This window comes from Vombatus ursinus, unplaced genomic scaffold (genome assembly GCF_900497805.2).
Source record: "Vombatus ursinus unplaced genomic scaffold, bare-nosed wombat genome assembly UNPS02014163.1, whole genome shotgun sequence".
NCBI lineage: Eukaryota > Metazoa > Chordata > Mammalia > Diprotodontia > Vombatidae > Vombatus > Vombatus ursinus.
In genome coordinates, this window is record NW_020953941.1 from 932,223 (window position 1) to 957,799 (window position 25,577).

General features: G+C 34.9%; 2 protein-coding genes and 1 pseudogene across 2 annotated transcripts; all 3 read right to left on the bottom strand.

Annotated features, from left to right (window-relative positions):
- Positions 1–2,428, bottom strand: LOC114041021 (annotated as a pseudogene).
- A 3,700-nt stretch (positions 2,429–6,128) lies between these two features.
- Positions 6,129–7,073, bottom strand: LOC114041022 (olfactory receptor 4P4-like). Its single transcript, XM_027859226.1, has one exon. The coding sequence runs from the start codon at positions 7,071–7,073 to the stop codon at positions 6,129–6,131; it is 945 nt and encodes a 314-aa protein (XP_027715027.1).
- A 9,467-nt stretch (positions 7,074–16,540) lies between these two features.
- Positions 16,541–17,470, bottom strand: LOC114040972 (olfactory receptor 4P4-like). The gene has a single exon (XM_027859203.1). The coding sequence runs from the start codon at positions 17,468–17,470 to the stop codon at positions 16,541–16,543; it is 930 nt and encodes a 309-aa protein (XP_027715004.1).
- Positions 17,471–25,577: the final 8,107 nt, after the last annotated feature.

Here is a 25,577-nt window from a genome sequence, read left to right on the forward strand (position 1 = left end):
TCATCTGTTTAATTTAAATAACAAAGTCAGTTTTCTGGACCTCACCATTCTCATGACATTCTTCATTTCTGCATTTTTCAGTGTGTAGATGAGAGGTTTCAACATAGGTGCAATCACAGGGTAAAACACTCAGAACTCTTTGTCATTATTTAGGAAATTGAGAGGTGGGATACAGGTGGAGATACAAGGTACAAAGAACAGAACAACGACCATGACATGGGAAGCACAGGTGGAGAAGGCTTTCCATCGAGCGTCTGATGAATGGTTCCTAAGATTATATAATATGATGATGTAAGATACCACCAAGACCAGAAAGGTGGCCAAGGCAGACATTCCAGTGTTAGCAATGATTAAAATACTAGCAACATTGGTGTCTGTGCAGGCAAGCTTTAAGAGGGGTTTTGAGTCACACATATAGTGATCTATTTGATTAGGGCCACAGAAAGGCAACCTCAGGATCATGAGTAGCTGGGCAATGGAGGCCAAAATGCCACCACCCAGGAGAGCAGGATCAGCATGTTACATCTCTGCCTGTCGACAATTATCATGTAGTGTAAGGGTTTACAGATGGCAACGTAGCGATCAAAGGCCATGGACACCAGGATGAACATCTCAACACCTCCCAGAAAATGAGAAGTAAAGAGTTGAGTCATGCAGCTTTTGTAGGAGACAGTCTTCCCCACATCAGTTAAGTCACTAATCAGCCTGGGCACTATGGTGGAAGTGAAGCATGGATACGTGAAGGACAAATGCCAAAGAAAGTAGTACATGGGCTGCTGCATCAGATGGCTGGATGTGATGGTGATGAAGATTGCTAAATAGCAGGCAAGAAAATGACAAAACACATTGTCTTCATTTCTTTCTTCCTAAGAAGTCCTAAGAGTATAAATTTAGTGACATTATTTTGATTTTCCAGGTAATCAGAGTAGGAAATAGCTGTCTAGAAGTTTAATTAATCTGAAAATATAGAGGGCATGATGAAGCTTATTTAACATCAAATGAACAATTCTTTATAAAGGTAAAGTCCAATTCCACATCATTACTACAACTCAAACTGTATTCTTAAATTGAATCCTGTTTTTTAAACATTTTAAAATGAGAGGATTAAAGATAGTCAATATTATCCACCCCATGGAATATTTTCTAAAATTCATCGTCCACTCACATAACTAATATGAAAATATGATTACTAGAAATGTATATGTAGAGGCTATATAAGATTGTGCACCATCATGGGGAGGGAGGAGGGAAGGGAGGGAGAGAAAATTTTAAATACAAAAGCTTTTGGAAGTGATTGTTGAAAAAAACACAAAGTAAATAATTAAACATAAAATAAAAAATAAATTGAAAGTAAAAAATAAAGAAACTACATTTGAAAAAGGTAAGAAGACAAAAACAAAAATAAAATAAAATAAAATAAAATAAAATTCATTGTCCATCCAACAATTCCTTCTTTGCCAATAAAATACACCAATATTTTTAGTTTCATAAATATAAAATCAATTTAAAAAAGATGTCAATATTCTAAGAATATATTGGCTCTATTTTGACATTAATTGGGTCCTTGCTATACAAAGTTGATAACAACATAATTAAATTTAATATATTTGATTAAAAAAGTGAACAATAAAGAAGACCTATATTCTTTTTAAGCCAAAGAATATCTATATAAATCTTTTCTTTTTATATAGAAAAAATTAAAAATCTATACATTAAGTACCAATGTGAATATTTTATAATTACTCAAGGAATCAAGGATAAATATATAAGGTATCATCACAAGCAAACATAAAAAGCAATAGATTTGCAGGCCCTTTCCCACACTACATACCTAAGTCAATCATTAGATTAAATTAAATTAAATTAAATCATTCCTGACTTTTAAAGTATCAAACAATAGTCAAGTGAGGAGACTAGAGGAAAGACACACAGACACAGACACACACACAGACACACAGACATGCAAACAAACACAAAGTATACCAAATTACATGCTGACTAGAAATCAAGTGTATAAAAATCGATTTTCTAGAAATATTTTACAAAGTTCTCAGAAACCTGTCACAAGAATGTCTTTTCATTCCATAAAGGGCACCCTAGGCAGAAGATAAACCTAACTATGGTCCAGGAGATGGACCACATGCTGTCTTGCATGTATCTCAAAGCTGATTCCTTTCTACACCCACCCCAAGCATTAAATGTCTGGTAGGTCCAGGACATTGAAGTTTCTCCATACATTTCCTGGAGTCATCAAATACTAGGAAACCAAATACCACCCAAGAGACTTTATTCCACCTTTCAACAATATTTAGTAGATTGCTGTCCTTTTTTTGAGAACAAATCTGCCTCCTTGCAACTTATATCAATGACTGCTCACTCCACCCTGTAGGACTGAGAGTAATTCTTGTCCCTCAAGTAATTCCTTCATATAGCTGAAAATAGTTGTGATATCTTCTTTCTTCGTGGTTAAGCATATCCATTAATTTCAATGGATGTTCTTATGGCATGACATTGATGTTTCCCACCACACTGATTGTCCTCTTCTGGACATTATATATCTTATCAGCGTCATTTTTCAAATGTAAAACCAGAACTTAGCATAATATTCCAGATGCTAAAATACACATAGGTCTATGCAGGCAAGTTTTAAGAGGAGTTTTGAGTCATACATATAATGGACGATTTGATCACGGCCACAGAAAGGTAACCTCAATATCATGAGCAGATGGACAGAGTACTATAATGTCACCACCCAGGCAAGCATGATCAGTGTGCTATATCACTGTCTATTGACAATCATCATGGAGTGTAAGGATTTAGAGATGTTGACATGCCCATCAAAGACCATGGACACCAGGAACACTAGCTTAACACCTCCCAGTAAATGAAAAGTAAAGAGCTGACTCCCTACCTCAGTCAGAATAAGGCAAGACCAGGGAATTGTTCCTAAGATTTCTGCGTCCTTCAGAGGGGTGACCTAGATACAATTTTTATTAACTCTTAGGCATTTTGCCATCTTCCAAACAGTGCTTAACATGTTATACTTTGTATATGGTAGGAGTTTAATAACTGTATGTGGAGATATTGTTGGAGGAAGCATTTGCCATGGGCTGAGTTCTGTGATTGTACTAGATGAGGTACAGTAGTTATAAGGCTCATTTATGGAGCTAACAGAACTGATTTATATCATAATCTGTAATTGAGTCAAGGCTAATTGAGGATCCCCTTCCCATTTGGAGGACATGGTCAGATTATAGATAAGAGAAAATAAATCTATGAACATCTGCTGCCATTTGGAATGAATGCCTAACATAGCTTCTGTCCAATTTCTATTCAGAATTTCAATCCTCTTCCAAGTATCCTGACAAAATTCAATTGGAATCTAGTGTAATGTTGCTTAGGCTACCTTTCAATGAGTAGTGTGTGTCCTGGCCTTTGCAGTCTAGTAGATTGGAGGTAGAAACAGTGCATTCCTGAATATCCCAAAGTGGAATACAGAAAAAAAAAACCCTGAGGGATTTCCTTTACACATTTCCCAGCTGTATATCTCATATATCTGTAATAGATCTGACTATGATCTATCCCAATATAATAAATCGTATGTTAGACTTTACAGTTGGAAGAGAACATGGATGTCATGATATCTAAATCCCTCCATTTACAGATGAGAAAACTGAGGATAACATAGTGAAATGATTTGATAATTGCCATAGGTAGTAAGCAATGAAGCTGGTCTTCAAAAATAGATGGTCTGGATTCAAATTCAATTTCTTCTTGCCAATAGATTTTTCCAAGTTCCAAAGCAAGAAATGGTAAGATTGAGCTACTGACTGCTAGGAGTGTGACAGAGAACTGTCCTACTGGAAAAAGTCTTTAAGGGAATGACATCTAGTATATGTTATAACTTGTAGTTTGACTTTCGGGCACTTGAGTTAATCACTGAGTTTCACTTTACTCACAAATAGGAATCATAATAGATATGTGACAAATCACAGCCTCCTGGGGATAGACCAGATAATATTTGACAATGAACTTTGAAATGCATTAAGCGCTTGTGCCACTGTGAGGATCTCTCGTGCTAAATGAAACTATTTCCACCTAAATTCTTCCTCTCCTTCCTCAAAAATGTATTAGAGAAGAACAAACTGATGCCTAAAAGAAATAATAATCACATTTCCATAACACATAACAGTTTTAGACAGCATTTTCCTCATTACAACCCTTTTTGCCATATTTTTTTCACTCACCTTTGTCCCATGGGTGAAGGCAGGGAAGTGAAGAAGGACTCAGTGATAAGCAATATGTGTGGGAAATAGAGGAAAATAATTTTGAGGAGTGTGATAATGTAATGAATAGGGCCTGAGGTTGAACTGAGGTTTCCTGGTTAATGTGTCTTCCATTTTTATGAACTGTGCAGACCTTTAAACCGTTAAAGAGTTTTGATTACTTAATCTATGAAAATGATGATTTGAGAGGGAATGCATATAAATATACATAAACACACACATTAGAGAGAGATTTCTGAAATTAGCAGAATGGTGTTATGTATATAGGAAGGGGATATTAACCTGGGAACCGTGGATAGATTTCAAGATGTCTGTGATGTTGGATGGAAAAAGATACATCTTTTAAAAAAAATATGAGTGGGGTCAGGACCACTTATTACCTCTCATTCCATCTTTGGTTTTTCTCCAAGTGTTTGTGTGTGTGTGAGTGTGTGTGTGTGTGTGTGTAACATTTTTGGTAGTTCAAGAATTTGTAACTCCACCTTGTACCTAATCAGGTGAGTTAATTTTTTTAGAATCATCTTGTGAGTGCCTGAATTGATATTTCTTAGGAGATGATGATGATGACAATGAAGATGATGACGATGATGATGAAGTTAAGCTACCTGCACAGACTCATATAGCTAATAAATGTCTATGCTAGGCTTTGAACTCAGTTGTTTCTGATTCCAAATCTAGCATCCATTATACAGTCCTGTTGACTTTGTCCATTCATCTTTTTTATTGTCTATGCAATGGGGTTAAGTGACTTGCCCAGGGTCACACATCTGGTAAGTGTTATATGTTTGAGGCTGAATTTGAACTCTGGTCCTCCTGAATCCAGGGCCAGTGCTCTATCCACTGTGCCACCTTGCTGCCCCAGACCATTCATTTTTAAAGGGGAAATTAGGGCTCCCTAAGTTCTAACGACATTATTGCAATATAGGAAGTTTCTTTTGAAAGAATAAATTTGCATAAAACTGAGAGCCAAAAAGGGACACAGGAACCTATCTCTTGAATTTCTTTTGTTCAAAGACATTAGCAGAAAGCAAGGGAGAGTATATTGGAAAGTGTCATTTCTCTCCTAAGTCTTCTCCTGTTTCTCTGTATTTATTTATTTTTCCACCATTCTTTGTTTTCTCATCCTTGAAGAGGACTACTACCTTATAGAATCCCTTCTGCCTATTGGTCAGTTCTTATTTCAACATCCCTTTTAAAGAAATATCCAGGCTAGCCATTTTCATTCCATCACTCCTCATTAGGCTCTGCTCTTTACTGTTTGGAATTCCTTTCCTACCATACCCTTCTAGATAGACATAGTTCTCCTATGTCCTGTCTTCTCAAATGGTCAGCACTCTTTACATGTTGTGTTTCATCATTAGAGTATAAGTTCCTTGAGAGCAAGGACTGTCTTTCATTTTACTTGTATTTGTCTCTTAAGAGCTTTGCACAGTGTCTGACATGATACTTGTGGATTTGACTGAAGTACTTAACTATCAAAGAAACACTTTAATTATTTCAAAGTTGAGACAGAGCCTGTCCCTATGTCACAGCTCATTTCTTTGTCATTCTTCAAAGGGGAACATATTCTGGATTTGGGATGATAAGTCATGTAAGAGAAGAAAAAAAAGATAGATTATCCTTTCTGCTCATTCTTTCCATAATATATTATTTTTGAAATAACTAAATTGTACAAAAACTGGTGCCAAATACCAACAGTTATACAAAGTTTTGATGAGGTTGTTTCCCTGGTTTTCACCTTGGATTTGATGGATGTTTTTTAAAAAGAATATGCATTAATGTCCATTTGGTGACACAATAACCAGTTCTTCATCAAAGGCATAAAGGGGGAAAACAATAAAATTAAAACCCATCTTTTAATTTAAATATCAATGACATTTGGTTTGACCACACCTTGTGCATGGCATTCTTCATCTCTGCATTTCTCAGTGTGTAGATGAGAGGGTTCAGCATGGGTCCAATGACAGTGTAAAACATGGAAAACTCCTTATCATTTTTGCTGGCATTGGGAGGTCGAATATAGGTGGAAATACAGGGCACAAAGAATAGAACAACAACCATGACATGGGAGCCACAAGTGGAAAGGGCTTTGTGCCGACCTTCTGATGAGTGCTTTCTAAGATTGTATAATATGACAATGTAAGATGCCACCAAGACAAGAAAAGTAGTTAACACAACCATCCCAGAATTAGCTATAACTAAAATATCAGCAATATGTGTGTCTGCACAGACAAGTTTTAAGAGAGGTTTGACATCACATATATAGTGATCTATTTCATTAGGGCCGCAAAATGGTAACCTAGCTACCATGAGCATCTGAGCAATGGCATGCCAAAAAGCCACCCCCCAGGCCATCAGGATCATTGTGTTACATCTCTGTCGATTCACTATGATCATGTAGTGTAAAGGTTTACAAATGGCAACATAGCGATCAAAGGCCATGGACACCAAGATAAACATCTCAACAGTAGCCAGGAAGTGAGCAGTAAAAAGTTGAGTCATACAACTAATAAAGGATATGATTTTTTCTTTAGCAATTAAGTCCCTGATGAGCCGAGGGACTATGGTGGATGTATATGCCAGATCCATTAAGGACAAATGACATAGAAAATAGTACATGGGTTGTTGGATCAGACAGCTGAATGTAATGGTGATAAAGATGATGAAGTTCCCCAGGAAAATTGCAAAATAGCAGAACAAGAAGATTATAAAACACATCATTTTGAGGTTCTGGTTCATGAAGAGTCCCAAGAGAACAAATTCTGTGACATTATTCTGACTTTCCATGTACTTCATATATTTTACAAATATCCAGGAGAATTCTACTTCATCTGAAATCACATAGAATAGGATAAATTATCACCAGCATCATGGTAGATGTAAAGTTTATCCCCAGATTATTCAAATATACAATGCATTATTAGAGTGAATCACTCTATACCTTTACATTTGGGAAAATCAAAGAGTATTTTCTTTTTCATTTAGATACTAGAAGTACTTTCAAAATTAGGTAGCTCAACCAGTATCCTTGCCTATGCTACTAAAATCCCTTTATGCATGTGGTTTCAAAAAAATCATAATCTTTAAAATATGTGACAATTTAAAAAATCCCTAAGATTTTTATATTTCTCCATTAGGATGCTAATTTAATAGCAAAACTTGTTAACTAAAGTTTATACACTGATTTAGTGAAGAAAAATAAGGAAGACAAATAAATATTATATATTTATTCTAAATTGTTAAGTAGACAAAAGACAAAATACAGTATTGTTTAGGAGAAAATTGAATATTAAACTATTAAAAGTCAATATGATAAAAGATATCTTAAAATGATTTAAGAATGCCTTTGGAATATCAAATATAAATAAATGGGAAATATTTTTAAAGTATAAAAATAAATAATTTTATCTTTTTCCTATGCCTACCTCATTCCCACAATCAATTAACAGTCCATGACTTATTATACCTAAGACATTAAATAATTAACACAAGGAGTTAGGAGGACAAAACATAAAACAAAGAACTGAAAAACAAATGCAAGTGTCATGTGAAGTTGAGCTCAGAAATTGAATGGCTTGACAATATATTTAAAAGAATTTTATAAAGATCTCAGAAAACAACGTGGGGGCTTTTTTCTAAAAAACATAGGCTTAAAGTGAGGTATGGATGTATTTAAGCTTTGGGACAAGTGAAGCTGAAGGATTGGTAAGGAAGCCTGGTCAGACTGGATTTGTGGAGCAGAATGAAATAATGTGTTGTCTCTTTCCTCTCCATCAGTCCATACTTTCACACATTTTATCAATCCCTTTTTATGTGTACTAGTTGTACCTTTGTTATTCTGATTCTTCCACATGTAAGGGTCTCTCCTCCTCCCTCTCTTCCTTTTTGTTCTCTTCTATTTATTTCCCTCCCTTCTATTCTTACTTTGGTTGTGCCTTAGGTATATGACACATTGAATTATTGATTCCAGACTCTGGTACTTCAAGATTTCCAGGATCTGCAAGAATTTGATCTTCACTTGCATAATCTTCTATTATACTACCTTAGTTAATAAAATTTTAGATTCCATATTGTAATTTTTTTTGAGGGGAGAAAAAAGAAATGCAAAGATCTTTCTAATGAGCAATTTCATAATCAAAAATTTGGAGCCACAACACAGACACCAACATTTTCAGTCTTGGTGGTCTATGAGAGCCTTGTTTCTATTCCTAGGTACTGTAGACCACAGTAGATTATAGACACCTGGGACTGATTCTGATGGCTGAGTTTACTGTTGCTATAGTTAACTATATTCAGATAACTTGAGATACTGAGTCTAGATTACTGTTGTGCATTTTTCATATTATGTCCTATCACTTACCTCAGTGGGTTTATCCAAAGCACCTATGAACTAGATGGTCAGTAAATGAAGAATTGTAACTAATTAATGGGAAAGTAAGGGAGAAGTCAAGGTTGGAAGGGACCTTAGAGGAAATCTTGTATGGCTTCCCTCATTTTGCAGATGAGAAAGTTGAGTCTCTAAATGGTGAAGTATTGTCTAAGTTCCCACACCTATGAAGCAGAAAAGCACAGGTTTAATTGTGTTCTTTTGAATCAAAGTATACCATGCTTTCCATGTTATATTAAAGAAACAGAGACAGAGAAAGTGAGATAGAGAAAGAAAGAAGGGGGGAAGAGGCAAAGAGAAAAGAGAAAAAGAGTGAGGGAAAGGGAAAGGCTGACAAATAGAGACAGAGAGAGAATTAAAGACATAGACAGAGAGTAGAGATTAATAGAAAGACTGAGAGGAGGAGAGTGAAAGTGAGTGAGTGAGAGAGAGAGAGAGAGAGAGAGAGAGAGAGAGAGAGAGAGAGAGAACAGAGACAGAAACAGACAGCAAAAGAGATCAAGCAAAATAAAGAGAGAAATCTAACACATATATATTTATGCATGTTAGATCTCCTCAAAGAACCTTCCAACTCTGGAATTCAGTGAATGATTAAACTTTTTTCTTCTTTTCTGGGTAGTGGAAAGTGGCTAAGGCATATAGATAAATATTGTATTTTCTCACACAAGAAGAAAGCATGCTAGGGTCCAATAACTGTTTGGAAAAGGTGGTAAAGAGTTGGGCAAAGGCTACTTGGCAAAGATAATTTAATTCAATTGAATTAATTCTGTATTTTTGAGAAACATTATTACTTCTGGACAGAATTTACTTCTTCTTGGATTCCCACCCAACCTAATTAATGAACATGTGCTTTGGGGGCTAGGAGTGACCTTAGCAGTCAATCGTGTCCTTAAGAGACTGACTGACCTTTCAGGAATAGAATTTTAACAGAAATCAGGAGAAAAGAATAGATCATAAATTAATAATTATTTATTAGTATGATATAATATTATTTTTCTCAATACTATGGGATATAGTTATTTTTATTATTGGTGCTTTGCTGTTGTTTTCTCTTTGTGATTTTATATAGAGAAATTCCATAGAGAAAAGTCCTCCTTCTAAGGCAGATTGGCAACTATTCTGAAGTTTATCATCTTAAAGTTGCCTAAAGTACCTAGAGTTTAAGTGATTTAACTAGAGTTTCCCAAACAATATCTGTCAGTGGTCACAATTAAATTTATTTTTTGAATATGCAATTGTTGAACCACACTGCCTGATACTTTGTATATTTCATTCACTTAATAAGTACAGGCCACAATATTATTTGCATGAAATGCTTCCTTGGGCAGAGCATCATGGTGATGCTGAATGTGATAAAGCATTTATAAAGTGCAGACAAAACTCCCTCTTTCTACTCTTAAATCTTTTTTTTTTTGGATTTTTGGTGAGGCAATCATAGATAAGTGACTTTCCCAGGGTCACATAGCTCATAAGTGTCAAGTTTCTGAGGCTGAATTTGAACTCAGGTCCTCATGACTCCAAGGCTGGAACTCTATCCACTGCACCACTCAACTGACCCTCTACTCTTGAATCTTAAATGATTCAATGCCTCAAATTTTGAGAGAGCCATGGTTAGTGCATGATTTTTGTTCACATCCAAGCTAAAAATCCCACCCCCCCATTAAGAAGCCTTTCCCAATCCCTGACTGATCTAAGGCTCCACAAGTGTGGAGGTCACATAGTCAAGTCTTTACAAAAGTTTCAATCCTTTTCTTGTCATAATTATGTCCATACTGAAGGAATTTTAAATGAATATATAAAAAATCTGCACAATATGTTCCAAAGTAAGCAGCCTCATATATAGTGTAGCAAATAGTATAGGACCAGAAACAGTGAAAAGTATATGTGTATAGGGAGGAACTTACATTACTCCAGATGACAAGGCTGATTCATTCAGGATGTCCTCTCATTAAAAAAGAAATCTGTCAGGAACCCTATACTATTGCCTTGCCTACCTTTCCTGAGACATATCTATTTAGATGGTGTCTTGAAAAAGAAGTTGCATGATGTCTATGTACTGCATTGAATGGTTCTTTCATCACCTGGAAGAAGAAGAGGTCTTCTGGGCGGTGTTCATTCACTGGAAGGTATTAAGGTGGATTTAGGGCCAAGAAATATTCCTTTTTCTTTGAGATAGGAGTCCAGAGAAGTATAAATAGGTGCCCAAACCTTTGGACTTCACATCAAAACTTGCAAGGAAAGAAACTTCTAGGAATCTTTATCTAGCCTGCTTTAATTTTAAGGGTATGGGTGGGGATCAGGGGATAAACTCCCAGAGGCATTTCAAAGCAGTCTATCCAACGATAGATTTACAATACAGGGAAAAAAAATTGGTGCAAGAGGATATCATTTTTTCCTTTTCCTTTTGGGTTCCTATCAGGTATATTTATCAGGTATCAGGTACATTTTGCTGACCAGTCCCAATCCCTTCCAACTGTATGCACTACCAGGTCATACTCTTATTTAGAATTTTAGAACTATGTCTGGGAGTTTCATATAACCATAGGAGTCTATCTGTTAGATAGTGCAGATGGAGATAGAAAACATACAGATTTTTTCTTTATTTTTTCCTTGTAGCTGAGCCATTCAAACCAATTCCAAGGGAGGCATGGTCACAGTAAAAAAAAATGTTACTTAATCCACTGACATCTGATTTTATTCCCATTAGTTTCCATATTGTTCTTTTAGTATGGTCCCGGGGTGGGGAACATGTGGCCTTGAGGTTACATGTGGCCGTCTAGGTCCTCAAGTGTGGCCTTTTGACTGAATCTAAACTTCAATAGAATTTGTTCTGTGGATTCAGTCAAAGGGTCACACTTGAGGACCTAGAGGGGCACATGTTGCCTTGAGGCTGCAGGTTCCCAACCCCTGGAGGTGAATGTGTCACCAATTATTTCCCTTAATCCTGCAGTTCTGTAGCATTTGTCATTTCTATCCCCTCCTGGCAGAAATGAAAGTCTCCCTTGAAGAGGGGTGGTGGGAAGAAAAGGCTAGAAATGCCTATTCTGTTTCCCTTTGAACCAGACAATGACATCCCCACGTGACTTGTGGGGTTAGAGGTGGGGAACAGTCCCCACAACATAGAGTCTTGCTATATATTGCATTTTAAAACTTGTTTTATTAAATAGCTCCTAATTGCATTTTGATATTGTTCAACTAGATTTGGACATTGGGCTACATTGACTAAGTTGAAATTCATTAAGGATAAATGTAAATTCTAGCACTTAGGTTCAAAACATCAATTTAATAAATGCAAAATAAAAATACACGGTTAGTTCAGATTGTTTGAATAAAATAGTTTTTGGATTTTACTAGTCCATAAGCTTAATATGAATTATTTTGATATTCCATTCATAACCCTGTTGTAATTGTAGGCTGTGTCAACAGAGGTAGAGCTTCCAGGAACAGGGAAAGATTAATTTCAGTGTATATTGTCTTCGACAGGACTCATCTACACTGTCCAAATCTTAGTTCCAAGGTTTAAAAAGGAGATTGACAGTAGATAGAGCACCAGGCCTGACGTCAGGAGGACCTGAATTCAAATATGACCTCAGACCAAACACTTGACACTTATTAGCTGTGTGCCCCTGGACAACTCACTTAACCCCAATTGCCTTAAAAAAATAAAAGATATTGATAATCTGAAGAATGGTGAGAGCAGGGCTACCAGTATGGTTAGAAAGCCTTATCCTAACTCACATGAGAACCACATAAAGCAACAGAACATAAAAGATTTGAAAAAGAAAAGACTGAAGGTGACATGATAGCTTCAAGTATATGAAGAAATGTTATTTATAAGAGATTTCTATTTTTCTGAGTACAGAACAAAGAACTATGGGAAAAAGATCTAAAGAAGCAAATGTTCACTTGTTCACTTGGAATCAGAAGAAAAAAAACATATTCCTTAAAAACTAGAACAATCCCAAAAGGGGGAGAGGGAGGGCAAGATGGGGGAGAAGAGAGGGAGAGACAGAGAGAGAGGCCTTCAAATGAATGAACATTTTCAAGGAAACTTTTCTCAACTATTTCTCAACATTTCTCAACTATTATAGCTATCAAATGTACAACTCTTTAATGTTTACATACTTCTTTAAAAATATTGTCTCATTTTATGCTCATAGAAACAATACAAAACAAAACAAAACTTAGAGATAGGTACTGTTCTAGATGGGGGAATTGAGACTGATAGAGATTCAGTGACTTGCCCAGTATCACATAGCTAGTAAGTATCTGAGGTTATGTGTGAACTCAAAAATGTTATAATATAATATGTTAAACTCAAATATGTCTTCCTTTCCTATATTTTCCATACATTTTTCAAAAATATATCAAGGGTTGTTGAGGTCTCTCCCAAATGTCAAATTCAGTGATTTTGTTACAATGAGTCCCGATAATGCTAGAGGTATGAGGTGCCTTTTCATGAGGGTGCTACTCAACTGGTGTATTCTAAATGCATAATACCACTGATGTGATATATATTTATTGGAGAGTGTTCCACAACTTTAAAAATATTTTTCTCACTTTCATACCAGCAAATATATTTTCTTTTAGTTAGTTGTAGCAACTGGCAAATTAATGTGAATGCAATAGTAGGTGTGTTTACATTATCATTTAAGTAGTGTTGACTCTGAGAACACCTTGACCCCAGGGTCAACTTTGCTTAAGAGACCTAATCCTTAAGTGAAGGTGAGAGAAGGGAAGCTACTAAAGAATCCCTACATCACTCCTCATCTCAAAACCCTTCTGTTGCTCTAAATTGCTTATTGAGAAGGTGCAAGTAATTCCTTACTTAAGACCTCCCACAATCTGCCACCACTCTTAGCTTTCCAACTTTAAATCCCAGGACTCTTCCACATAGTTAATGTTCTAGCCAAAGTGAGGTGCTCACATAATCATCATTTCTTTCTTCTCTTCCATCATTTATTGATGCAGTTCTCAACTCCTGAAATGTCCTCACTAATGATTTACATCTTTGAAAATTATCCTTCCCCTTCACATAACATCCTTCTCCTTCAAGGCATCCTTGATTCTCATATATGAAATTATCTTAATTTCTCTACTTCTATCCAAGTATGTTATAGCTCCATTTTGACTGATTATCACATTCTGCAAAGTAGTTATTTTTTGGTTAATGCCACAGTTCTCAACCTTTTCAAAAGTCTTCAGACTCCTTTCAACTTAAAAGAAAAATATTTTGGACCTCAAAGTTATTTCATTTATGTAGGTTAGTTCCCCCAATATTTGCTGTTTAGAAATTTAAACTAATAATATTTAAGATACTTATTAATTTACTTGAAGTAAGAATGAACTCATTTTGTTAACATATTTTATGAAAAATCTGTGTTTTCCAAAACGAAAAAAAGGGGGGAATGGAAGAGATTAGAGATTCACCAATGCTTGGCAAAGTCCATCCTGTTTTGGAAGTTATTTTCCTCTCCACATAAAACCTAAATTTACCTCCCTATGACATTCACTCATTGTTCCTGGTTCTGCCTGCTGAGATCAAACAGAAAAGAAAAAGTTAATCTATTATGCACATAGGATTATATATACATATACATATATATATATATGTTTGTATATATGTGTGTGTGTATGGATGTATGTATACGTATGCATATACATACATACATACATATGCTATATTAACTTCATTCATCCCATAGGAACAATCTTAAATAGATTTTTATGCCTCTCACTAGAAGCTCATATTGTACTTGCATGTAGTAGGTCCTTAATAAATGGCATTTTAAAATTTTTATCTTGGTTTTACTACCCCCTAGAAGATTATGAACATAGTACTATTTCTAAACGATCTTGTCAGATATGGACACACACACATGCATGTATGGTTACATATATGTAAATATACACATGTATGTTTACATGTGTGTGCATATGTGTGGGTATGCATACACACAAACGTGCATATATAATCAGAATATTCAGAAGGGGAAATGCAAGGTGATATTTAAAATTAATGAATTTATTAATGAAAAAAGTACTAAGCTTTTACACTGTACATCATGATAATGTTGGCTAATGCAAATAAAAATATAATGTCTTTATAGAGCAGATATTCTCAAAGGAGATAATAACACATTTTTAAGAAAGCAGTAGTTAATAAGGCTTATTTTGATTTGGAAAAGTTAAAACACTTGTGATTGCGGTGATAGAACTGCAGGTTGACAGGAAGGTGACATAATCAATTTCAAAATATTTAAAGTTTGAATCATAGTTAGACTTTCTCTATAAAGAAACTAAGACCTAGGAGGATTAACTGATTTGGCAGACATTGTTAAGGTATGAAATGTTATAGAACAATTTGAAACTCTCTTGTTGGCTACAGCACCTTCTTAACAACTTTGCCCATGAGCAACAATTGTTCCTCTACTTGCTCTAAGAATTATATTAATTGATTAGAATTTCAACTCACTGAGAGAACAGATCACCTTGTTTTCTTATATTTGTATCTCCAGTATGTTACACAGTTTTTGGTATGTAGTAAGTACTTAATAGACTCGTATTTCTCTGTGAGTCTCTGTCTCTGCGTTCCTGTCTCTCTGTTTCTTGGTTTTTGTTTGTCTTTCTCTTTGTTCCTCTCACTCTCTGACCCTCTCTTTGTTTCTCTGCCTATGTTTCTTTTTCTCTTCTTTCTCTCTCCTTGTCTCTCTCTTAATTCACAAATCCAGTACACTTCCCACCATACCATGCAGCTTTCCCTTAAAGTGAAGACAGGCAGTCAATCACTAAGCAAGTATTAAGCACTTGATAGTAACCAAGCACTGTGATAAATACAGGGCATAAAAAGAAATTGAAAAACCCAAAACATTCTTCCTACTGTCAAGGGAGAATACATTCTAAGTAAGGACACAAAATAATATAATTTTTAATGGATCTATATTATGTACATTCTATTAAAATAGAGTGTCAAAAGAAATAAATCTGAATGAGCAGATACTAGATGTAGTTAATTGAGAACCAGGAAAGACCTTCTCCAAAAGATAGAATTTGAGCTTATTCTAGAAGGAAGCCAGGGGAGCTAGGAGGTAGAGATGAGAAAAGGGAACTGTGGAGGAACTGGGGACAGACAATACAAATACAAGGACTTAAGATAAGTAGTGTAATTAATTTAGATAAGCAAGTAGGCCATGGTAATGTGTGGAGGGCAGTAAAGTATAAGAAGATTGTAACTGAGAACAGTAGAAATGGGAGGGAATTAAAAAATAAAGAAAAGTGATTACTTCACAGTCCATCTATAGGCTGCCCTTTTACTGATTCCTCAGGCTGTATTACTAAACATCTAGACATGGAATAATAATTTGTATAACAAAGGAACATTGTAATAGATTATCCTTTTCTTTAATCTTTTCCATTCCATATCATTAGGGGAATTATTAATTTAGATTTGTGTAAAAATACCATACTAGGCACCAATTCTAATATAAAGGTACATAAAATAAGATTCCTGCTTTTAATCCATGAATTGTTGGCCTTTAAAAAAAATAACCCCTATTCTTAGTAAAGATTGAGGATTTTTTTTATACATTTTCTTTATAATTCTTGCTTTTTTTGTGAAATGGCTAATATGGAATAATGTTTTGCATGATTTCACAGGTATAATTGATATATTTCTTGTCTTCTCAATGGGCAAAGGAGGGGTGAGAGGGGGGAAGAGAATTTGAAAATTAAAAAGTTTTAATTAATGTTACAAATAAAATAAAAAGAAGAAAAAATAAAGTTCATCCCTGAAAAAAATGGTGAAAATAGTAGTATGTTGTAATTTCTTCAAAAGACTGTCAATGAAAAATCAAATTAAAATTCTCTTTTATTTGAATATTAAAAATATTTTCATTGCCCATACCTTCTGCATAGCATTCTTCATCTCTGTATTTCTCAGTGTGTAGATGAGAGGGTTCATCATGGGTGCAATGACTGTATAAAACATTGAGAACTCCTTGTCATTTTGGCTGGCACTAGGTGGTGGGATATAGGTGGCAATACAGGGTACAAAGAACAGAACAACAACCATGACATGGGAAGCACAGGTGGAGAGGGCTTTCCATCGAGCGTCTGATGAATGGTTCCTAAGATTATATAATATGATGATGTAAGACACCACCAAGACCAGAAAGGTGGCCAAGACAACCATCCCAGTGTTTGCAATGACTAAGATATTAGGGATACGTGTGTCAGTACAGACAAGTTTTAAGAGGGCTTTCACATCACATATATAGTGATCCACTTGATTAGGACCACAGAAAGGTAATTGAATGACCATGATCATCTGGGCAATAGCATGCCAAAAGGCGACTAGCCAGGCCATCAGGAGCATCATATTACATCTCTGTCTATTCACAATGATCATGTAATGCAGAGGTTTACAGATGGCGACATAACGATCAAAGGCCATAGACACCAGAATGAACATTTCAACACCTGAAAGAAAATGAGCCGTAAAGAGCTGAGTCATACAGCTATTATAGGAGATGGATTTTTGCTTGGCAATTAAGTCCCTGAGTAGCCTGGGAACCACAGTGGAAGTATAGGCAAGATCCATGTAGGATAAATGACAGAGAAAGTAGTACATAGGTTGCTGGATTAAATGACTACATATAATAGTGATGAAGATAATAATGTTCCCAAAGAAGATGGCAAAATAACAGAGCAAAAAGATTACAAAACATATCATCTTAATCTCTGGCTTCTTGAATAGTCCCAAGAGAAGAAATTCTGTGACATTGTTCTGAATTTCCATGTATTTAAAGTAGAGAACAGCTTTCCTGAAGAATTCTAATTCATCTGAAATTAAGCCATATATGACAAATTAGTAAAAGCACTAAGTTTGTAGATGCTTTTTAAATGAAAGTCTCATTAGCAGATTGTGGATATAATTTAATTCTACATTTTGGCTTTTTTCTATGCATTTAAATGAATATACAAAAGTTTATTTTAATTTCATCCAGATGATAGATATTTTTCTAAGATTAAATATCTATCCAGCAGCCCTTCTCATGGTATAAAAATCTATTTAAACCTATAAGTTAAACATGCAGTACAACTTTAAAAGATATGATACTATCCTAAAAGTCCCTTTATAATGGATTTCTAAATCATGAAGATCTTTTTTTGTGAGGATTCACCCCATATCAGCTAATTCTTAAAATAATTAAATTGAGTTGTTTAAAAAAAAGAAATTCCTGATGTGTTTTAAAAAAAATATAACTAAAAGCTATCATTTTAGGGATAATGCAACAAACATTAAATTTGAATATGATGCTGGTTGTAAAAAAACTTATTTTTTTAATGCTAAGAGAAAAAAAAAACATTAAACAAAATTTTTCTTCCACTCACCTGATCCATTTTACAAAGCCAATTACCATTCAGTGAAAAATTGTAGGCTTTCAAAAGTGGAAATAATGCCTAAAGAAGAACAAGGAAAAATATAAATCATGACAAACCAGCTTCAGCTTCCGAACTGGACACATTAAAAATATACCAAGAAGTATTTTACAATAGACTAAGAAACCACTGATAGGAAGTTATTTCCATTCCTGAAAGGGAAGTTTGGACTAATGAATCAGTGAGTAGGTCCCTCTGATCATGATAAAATCAAGAAATACTACAATATGAGGGAGGAAAAATGAGATTAAGAGAAGCAATGATCTTTACTGTGACAGTTGTAAGAGATATGAGTGTTGGTTTCTTTTTGCAACCTTTGCAGCAATTGAGGATATGGTAAAGGCATAATGTTAATATGAGATATGGGGACAAGATTGAACTCTCTATCTCTCTTTTCTTTTGTTTCGGGGATACATCGTCATGTTTCTGATTTTCTTGAATGAAAATATCTCAGTAGCCTCACTCCTCCTTCTCCCCTTCTTTATTGTTCCCTTTCTTACCTTCCTTCTTATTTTCCTCTTTCTCCTTTTGATCTTCCATCTTCCATCACAACTTACAATACTCCTTGGATAAGTCATAGACAGCCACCAATTCCCTCAAATCAATTCCTTCGAGCATTGAATAACATATCAGAATGTTTCCTACCATACTCCTCTGCCATAAACTTGTAGATTCCAGGTCCACTGTCCTTGTTGCATGTTTTTTTTTTAATAAATTGGTACACTTGTTTCCTTTTTTTTCCAGGGTTGGAGGCAAGATACCTGCAATAGTATTTACATCAAACTTTCCACCATCAATGAATCTGGGGCAATCATACTTGGATTACAATATTTATTTCCTAGATGTTCTAAAAAAGATGAAGACAAAAGAGAATAGTGAACAAAGTTGGAAAAAAGACATCTGAAATATGTACATGCTAGAATTAACACAATTACAAGGGAAATGAGGCATCAATTTTTAAGATATCTCAGACTAAGGAAGACGGTTGCTCAGTCATTTCAGTTGTGTCTTTCTCTTTGTGACCCCATTTGAAGTTTCTTGGGAAAGATACTAGAGTGATTTGCCATTTCCTTTTGCAAAAGGGAGATATCTGGGACTATATATATATATATATATATATATATGTATATGCAAAGGATAGTGACAGGAACTATAATTTTATTGCTATATGGAACTTCTAAGTGAGGAAATTCCTGTCAGTTGATGTTAGCACTTTTTTTTAAGTAACGATCTTAGAGATCTTAGCTGCCTAGAATACAGAGAAGTTGAGTGACTTGCCAAGATTTAGAGAAGCAATATGTTTCATACGTAAGACCTTGGTACATATGAGAATACCAACAACTCTTGATCTATATGCTTAATTTCCCATCTATAAAAATGTGATTGATAATAATTTACACATCTAATAAGAACATGCTTCATACTTTCATTCATAGTGAATAGACAGGTTGCATGTGTTATACCACAGTGATTCTCTTTTGCAATCATAGAGGTAACTGCAAAGTAGAAAATGTTAAAGTTCTTCAAAAAATAAAACAAACCAAATCCCCATGCATTTGTTAAGTGCCTAGTATACATACCACCATTCAACTGCTATAGCTTTTGGTGTGGTATAAGCTTCTGACTTAATGCTCTCTCAGTAGTGTCTCTCATGGATCTATCCTAACTATGCAAGGTCTCTTGATATAGAAAGCATCCAAGATACCCCCTGATAGTTAATATCAAGTAAGTCATAAATTAAGGAGACATATGCTCACCAGTTCTGGTCACCATTGTCTTGAAGGACAATCAGAAGAGAAGCCAATTTGAAGGGGGCTATTCCCTTTAGATGCTGAGGTCCTACCTATGTTCTTTTTCTTTTTTTGCTGAATGACATTATATTCCTTGCATCAAACCCCAGAACACTGTAGAACTTTCTGGGTAAAGTACATCACAAACTTTAAAAATTGATCTAACCATACAGACAGAATGAGGAATAAATAAAGAAGCAAACAAACAAAAAAAAAACCAAAAAGCAGTTAGATGAAAGGTGTCTTTCATTTAAATAATGACATGAATGGAGAAGGATTTCCTGGGTAATGTGAACATCTTCCCATCTACTTATATCTTTCACTGTACTTAGGTCAGTCTTTATTTTAAACACAAAAACACATATACACTGGCAAAGGTGGGGTTACATTTTGGAAATTTAATGTCTTTTAATTTCCTCAAACTTCTGCAAGCAAAGGTCTATCTTATTAATATAATTTTCAAAATACAGTTCGCCATTGGCTTTATTGCCCCTTTAGACAGAAGCTCCATTTTTGTAATCCAAAAGGTAAAAGAAAAAAAAAAGTTAAAATATTGTTGTATAGAATATTGCATTCAATTAAGGACAATCATTGAAAACATTATCTAGAGCCAGAAGGAATGGTAGTTGGTATGTAGTGTAACTCCACCACCCCCATTTTCTGATAAATAGTGATGGTAAAAAAAAATGACGTATTTAATATCAGATAGCTAAAAATAAACAGAATCAGAATCAAAACCTAGGTTTAGTCATTAAGTGTCCCTTCACTAGACATTTGGATTTAATAGTAAGAGGAAACAATTCAATATGCCTAAGGCCACAGGTTAAGGAATGGGTGAGTGGGTAAAATGAGGATGTTTAAATTCCTAGGATTGACTCTGTATAGAACAGAAAGATAGACATAGACATCGACAGAAGGAAAGTGACAGTAACAAAGACAGAGACAAAGAAAAAGTGACAATGATAGAATGACAAAGACAGGAAGAAACAGAGATAGAAAGACAGAGAAAGAAAGAAAGAGAGTCAGACAGAGACAGACCAAAACAGAGATGGCAAGAGAAAGAGAAATCCAATGAAGGAAATTGAAGACATATGAGTGAACAAATAAAACTCACCTAAAAGCAAAAGCAGCTTATTAAACAATTCAATTAAATTCAAACCAATTTAATTCTTCTACCCTCTTGAAAGGAAATATAGTATAATGGAAAGTGTGGAGATGTTATGACTCACATAGACTTGAATACCACCTGTCATAATTGCTATTTGTAGTTTTGTACTATTTCTGTACTATTATTGTAATTTGTAGTATTAAAAATCACTTTGACTCTGTCTGACTTCATTTCCTCATCCATAAAATTGAAATAATAAACCTGCATTCCTTATCTCACTGGATGGGTAGAAGAAGCAAAGAATGTAATCTATGTAAATGGTTTTGAAAACCTTAAAAATGATTTTCCAAATATCAGGAATTATTAATCCTTCAATGCTCAACTTAGTTGCCACCTTCTCCTTGGAGCCATCACATAATACCTTATGTTCTACTTTCTTGGACACATGTTGTATTTCTTTACATACCCCTATGCCTCTAGTAGAATGTAAGCTTAGTGATTCCTTAAGTATCAGAGCTAAAGGAAACATTGGAAGAAATCTATTCTAACTTGTGTTTGAAAAAAGGATCCCTCCTAAAATATACTGGGAATTCATTCAGCATTTCTTTAAAATTCCTCCTCCTTCCCAAGGCAACTCATTTTCCTTTTCAATAGCTTTTTTAACAGGGGCAGCTAGATGGCCCAATGGATAAAGTACAGGCCTTAAAGTCAGGAGGACCTGAGTTCAAATCTGACCTCAGATCAAGCACATGACACTTACTAGCTGTGTGACCCTGGGCAAGTCACTTAAACATAATTGCCTAAAAAAAATCAATGCCTCTTTAACTTTTGGTAACTTGTCCTTATACTGGGAATAAATTTGTTTGCAACATCCACCCCAAAGTCTTCCATCTATGCTATGATTTAGAGCTAAATAAAAGAAGTACACTACTTCTTCCACAAGAAACTCACAATTACTTGAAGGCAGCTCTCAGTTCATCGCATCCCCAGGAGAAGTATCATAAGTTATTTAAATTACTTTTTAGGTAACACAATAGAGAAGCCATCATCTCTCTTGGTTGCCCTATTTGGGACATTCTGTGACCAATCAGGGCCCATGTGAAGCCTAGGACAGAGCATAATACTCTGAATAGGGTATAAACAAGAGAGAGTATAATGAGATTATTCCTTTCATAGTCCTAGATACAGGGTGGGGAACCTGTGTCACCTTGAGGCCATGTGTGGGCATCTAGGTCTTCAAGTGCAGCCCTTTGGCTGAATCCAAACTTCACAGAACTTTAATAAATGGATTTATTCTGTAAAACTTGGACTCATTCGAAAGGCTGCACTTGTGGACCTAGAGGGTCACACAGGTCCTCCGGGCCACAGGTTCCCCTCCCCTGTAGAAACTGTATTTCCCTTAAGTAAGTGTGAGAATACTTAACTTTTTTGTCCTATCATATTACTGATTTATATTTAATTTTCAGTTTGCTTACTTATCCTTTCCCTGTTTTCTGCAAAGTAAAAATCTATATAACCACTTTGTGTTTGTGAAGTACATTCATTTGAAAATAAATAATATCAACAACAACAAAAGATGAGGAACTGATTTAAAGAAAAACACTATGCTCCAGGGCTAAAAGTCATACTTACTTTTGTTGTTGTTAGGTTGAATCTATGATTTCATTACTGTAAGGAATTCTCAGTGAGTCTCACTCATTTTCAATACACATGGATAATTGCACTAGACATTGTTTTAGAATTCCTGAGTCCTTGAAAGCTTCAATGAATTGCCCAGGTCTACACTATGTGTCAGCATTCGGGCTTGACCCCATGTCTTCCTTGCTCTGAGGCCCTATCTCTCCTCACTTCCCAACATTGTCTTTCATCTTGTATGCAGTAGGTACTCAATGTAACATGTATTTGTATGCAGCAAGTACATAATATCTGGCTAAGTCTATACTAAAGACTTGGATTAAAAAAAAAGATAATCCATGCTCTCAAAGACCTTATTTTCTAATAATCAAGAAATATTTAGAGAGTAGTGTTACCCAGGAAAGCATACTTTGGCTTGGATAGCTACAGGAATAATGAGGAAGTCACAGGGCAGTAGAGAGACATCCCCTTTCAGGAGCAGTGATTGTGTTCATTTTATAATCAGTATAGAATGAAAAGGAGAGATTAATACAAATTATAATAGTAGTAATATATTAAAAGAAGTGTTTAATGGGGTAGAGAGTTTTTTGGCAGTTCTAGTTAAAATACAATTATTATACACTTTTGATAAAACTCTCCCCTGTCTTTCACGACTCAATGTCCTGTTTTGTGCTTTGGGCAAGACAGGCAGGAATCTCAGTCTGTCCTCATTGGAGAAAAAGGGTCTAGAGGACATTTGAAAAGGACATGTCCATAAGTGCTTGAGTTACCACTCAGAATAAATGGGTTGCATAACTCTTGCTCATCCTATTTCTAGAGTTTGAAAGCTTTTCCAAATCTCCAGAAAAATCTCAGATGGATACTAGTTTAGAAATAAATTTTGATGAGTAAAGTATGTCCTGGGTTTATGGCTCCAGCAGTTATAGCAAGAAGGGACCATTAAATTCCTGTATCTTCCAAAATGGAGTGCACATACAGAATTTTTAACTATGTATCATTTCTGATAGTTTAAACATTTTATAAGGGAATAATATCACAACTGAGAAGCTAATTTTTTCTCCTTTCCTTTCTAGAAACCTGAATTTTCTTTCATTTAAATTACAAAGGACTTGAAGGTTACCAGAGAATTCTCTCTTATCTGGAGTTAATCTCTGGATTTTACAAATCAGGGAATAAAAGTTCACAGTGAGGAGTGACTTTTCAGCGTCACACGCCTATCAAATGTCAGAATTGGATTCAAACTCAGGTTTTAGGGTCTATATACAATGTTTTTTACCCCAAAGAAAAAATTAGAGTTTATCAAATGTTCCAAAGGAAAACAACAGTATTTCTTTTTTAATTATGACATGCTGTTATTTTTTTTTCATAGATTTGAGTCTGACACGTTAGTGTGTGGTTAATAGCATGCCCTTTTTATGTGAACTGTTTAATGATATAAAAATAAAAAAGATCAAAGCGGTATCTGTATAAAAATTATGGAGGTGACTAAAAACTCATTAAGCTACATACATTTCTCCCTTTAGTTGAGGATTACTTAGTCTTTTTATATGCCACATATTTCCTTGGCCATTTGGTGTAAATTTTAGAACCTTTTTCAGGATGCTGTTTTGAAATAATTGAAGCAATTTTTTAAAATCAGGAATTAGTTGATATAAAGATCACTTTTCTCATCCCAGTTCATGGATTCCATGATATCTATTCATTGTCTTTTTCTGTGCATGTAGATTCCAAGTCAAGAAGCCCTGCTCTAGTACAATATCTCTTCAGGGTAGATATAAGGTACTGCCTTGATGGAAATATCCTGGAATCAGGAGACATGGATACAATCCTGATTATTGTAAAATTTCTTTCATGATCTAATATAACTCTCAATATCTTTTGAGCCTCATTTTCCACATGTAAAAAATGGGGGATAAAAATCACCTATGTGACAGAGATATAATAATCAGGTCAGACAATATATGAGGAAGGGCTTTGGAAAATCCCAAGTGTCATACCAAAATAGTCACTCTAACTGAAATCTTGTCAAACAGAAGAGTCAGTCAGTCAGTTCTCAAGTTTGCTCCATAGTTGTTGATGTGAGGGAAGTGTGTATAAATAGAAGAAATATGTTTGACATATTTTCTTGTATTAATAGTCAGATATCTTATGTAGGGATAGAATAGGGAAGAAAGAAGTGAACAGAAATATAAAATATGATGGGGTGAAGGGAGATATAAATTAAATAAAAAATCATATATTATCATATATAACAAGGTAGATTCATCCCTGATTGATGTTTACTCATGAAAACCAAACCTGGAGCATGAAATCTTGACTTCCTCCTGGGCAGTCACTACACAAAGATGTGAAGTCCTGTTGTGGTTCAAAAGAGGATCTCATGATTGTCTATTGCCCCAAGCAATCCCAAACCTGATTTTTGCATCTCTTGGAAGACAATGGCCTTATTCAGGGTGATAGAAATTAATTTGAATTGCCATTGGTCTTATCTTCTTGAAATCTTCTTTCTCTCCTGGATAGGATCCCAGAGAGCTCAAACAGGCACCCTAAGTCCCTAACTACACATTAATTTTTTAAGCTGAAAAAAAAATCTTCTAAGAGATCTTTGTCTAGCACTCTCTGCTTTTAAAGGTACATGTGGAATCAGGGAATGCATTCCCGGAGGCATTTTGAAGCAGCCAGATTTTTAGACTATTTAGAGTACAGCAGCAAACTTTAGTGTAGGGGGAAATGTTTTTTTTTTTTTCTTTTGCTTCTTGGTTCCTGTCAGGTTTCTTCATGAATATGAATATCAGACACTAAACTTTTGGCATTCAAACTCCTTTACTCAAAAATGTACTTAATATCTTACTTTATGTACTTATACAATATGTAATATCCTGGTATATATGTATTACTGTATTATAATAAATAGCACCTACTTAATAACA

Bases quoted from the DNA above. Each gene is read 5' to 3' on its own strand.
- LOC114041022 (XM_027859226.1), bottom strand. From the start codon at position 7,073: ATGGAAAGTCAGAATAATGTCACAGAATTTGTTCTCTTGGGACTCTTC.
- LOC114040972 (XM_027859203.1), bottom strand. From the start codon at position 17,470: ATGGAAATTCAGAACAATGTCACAGAATTTCTTCTCTTGGGACTATTC.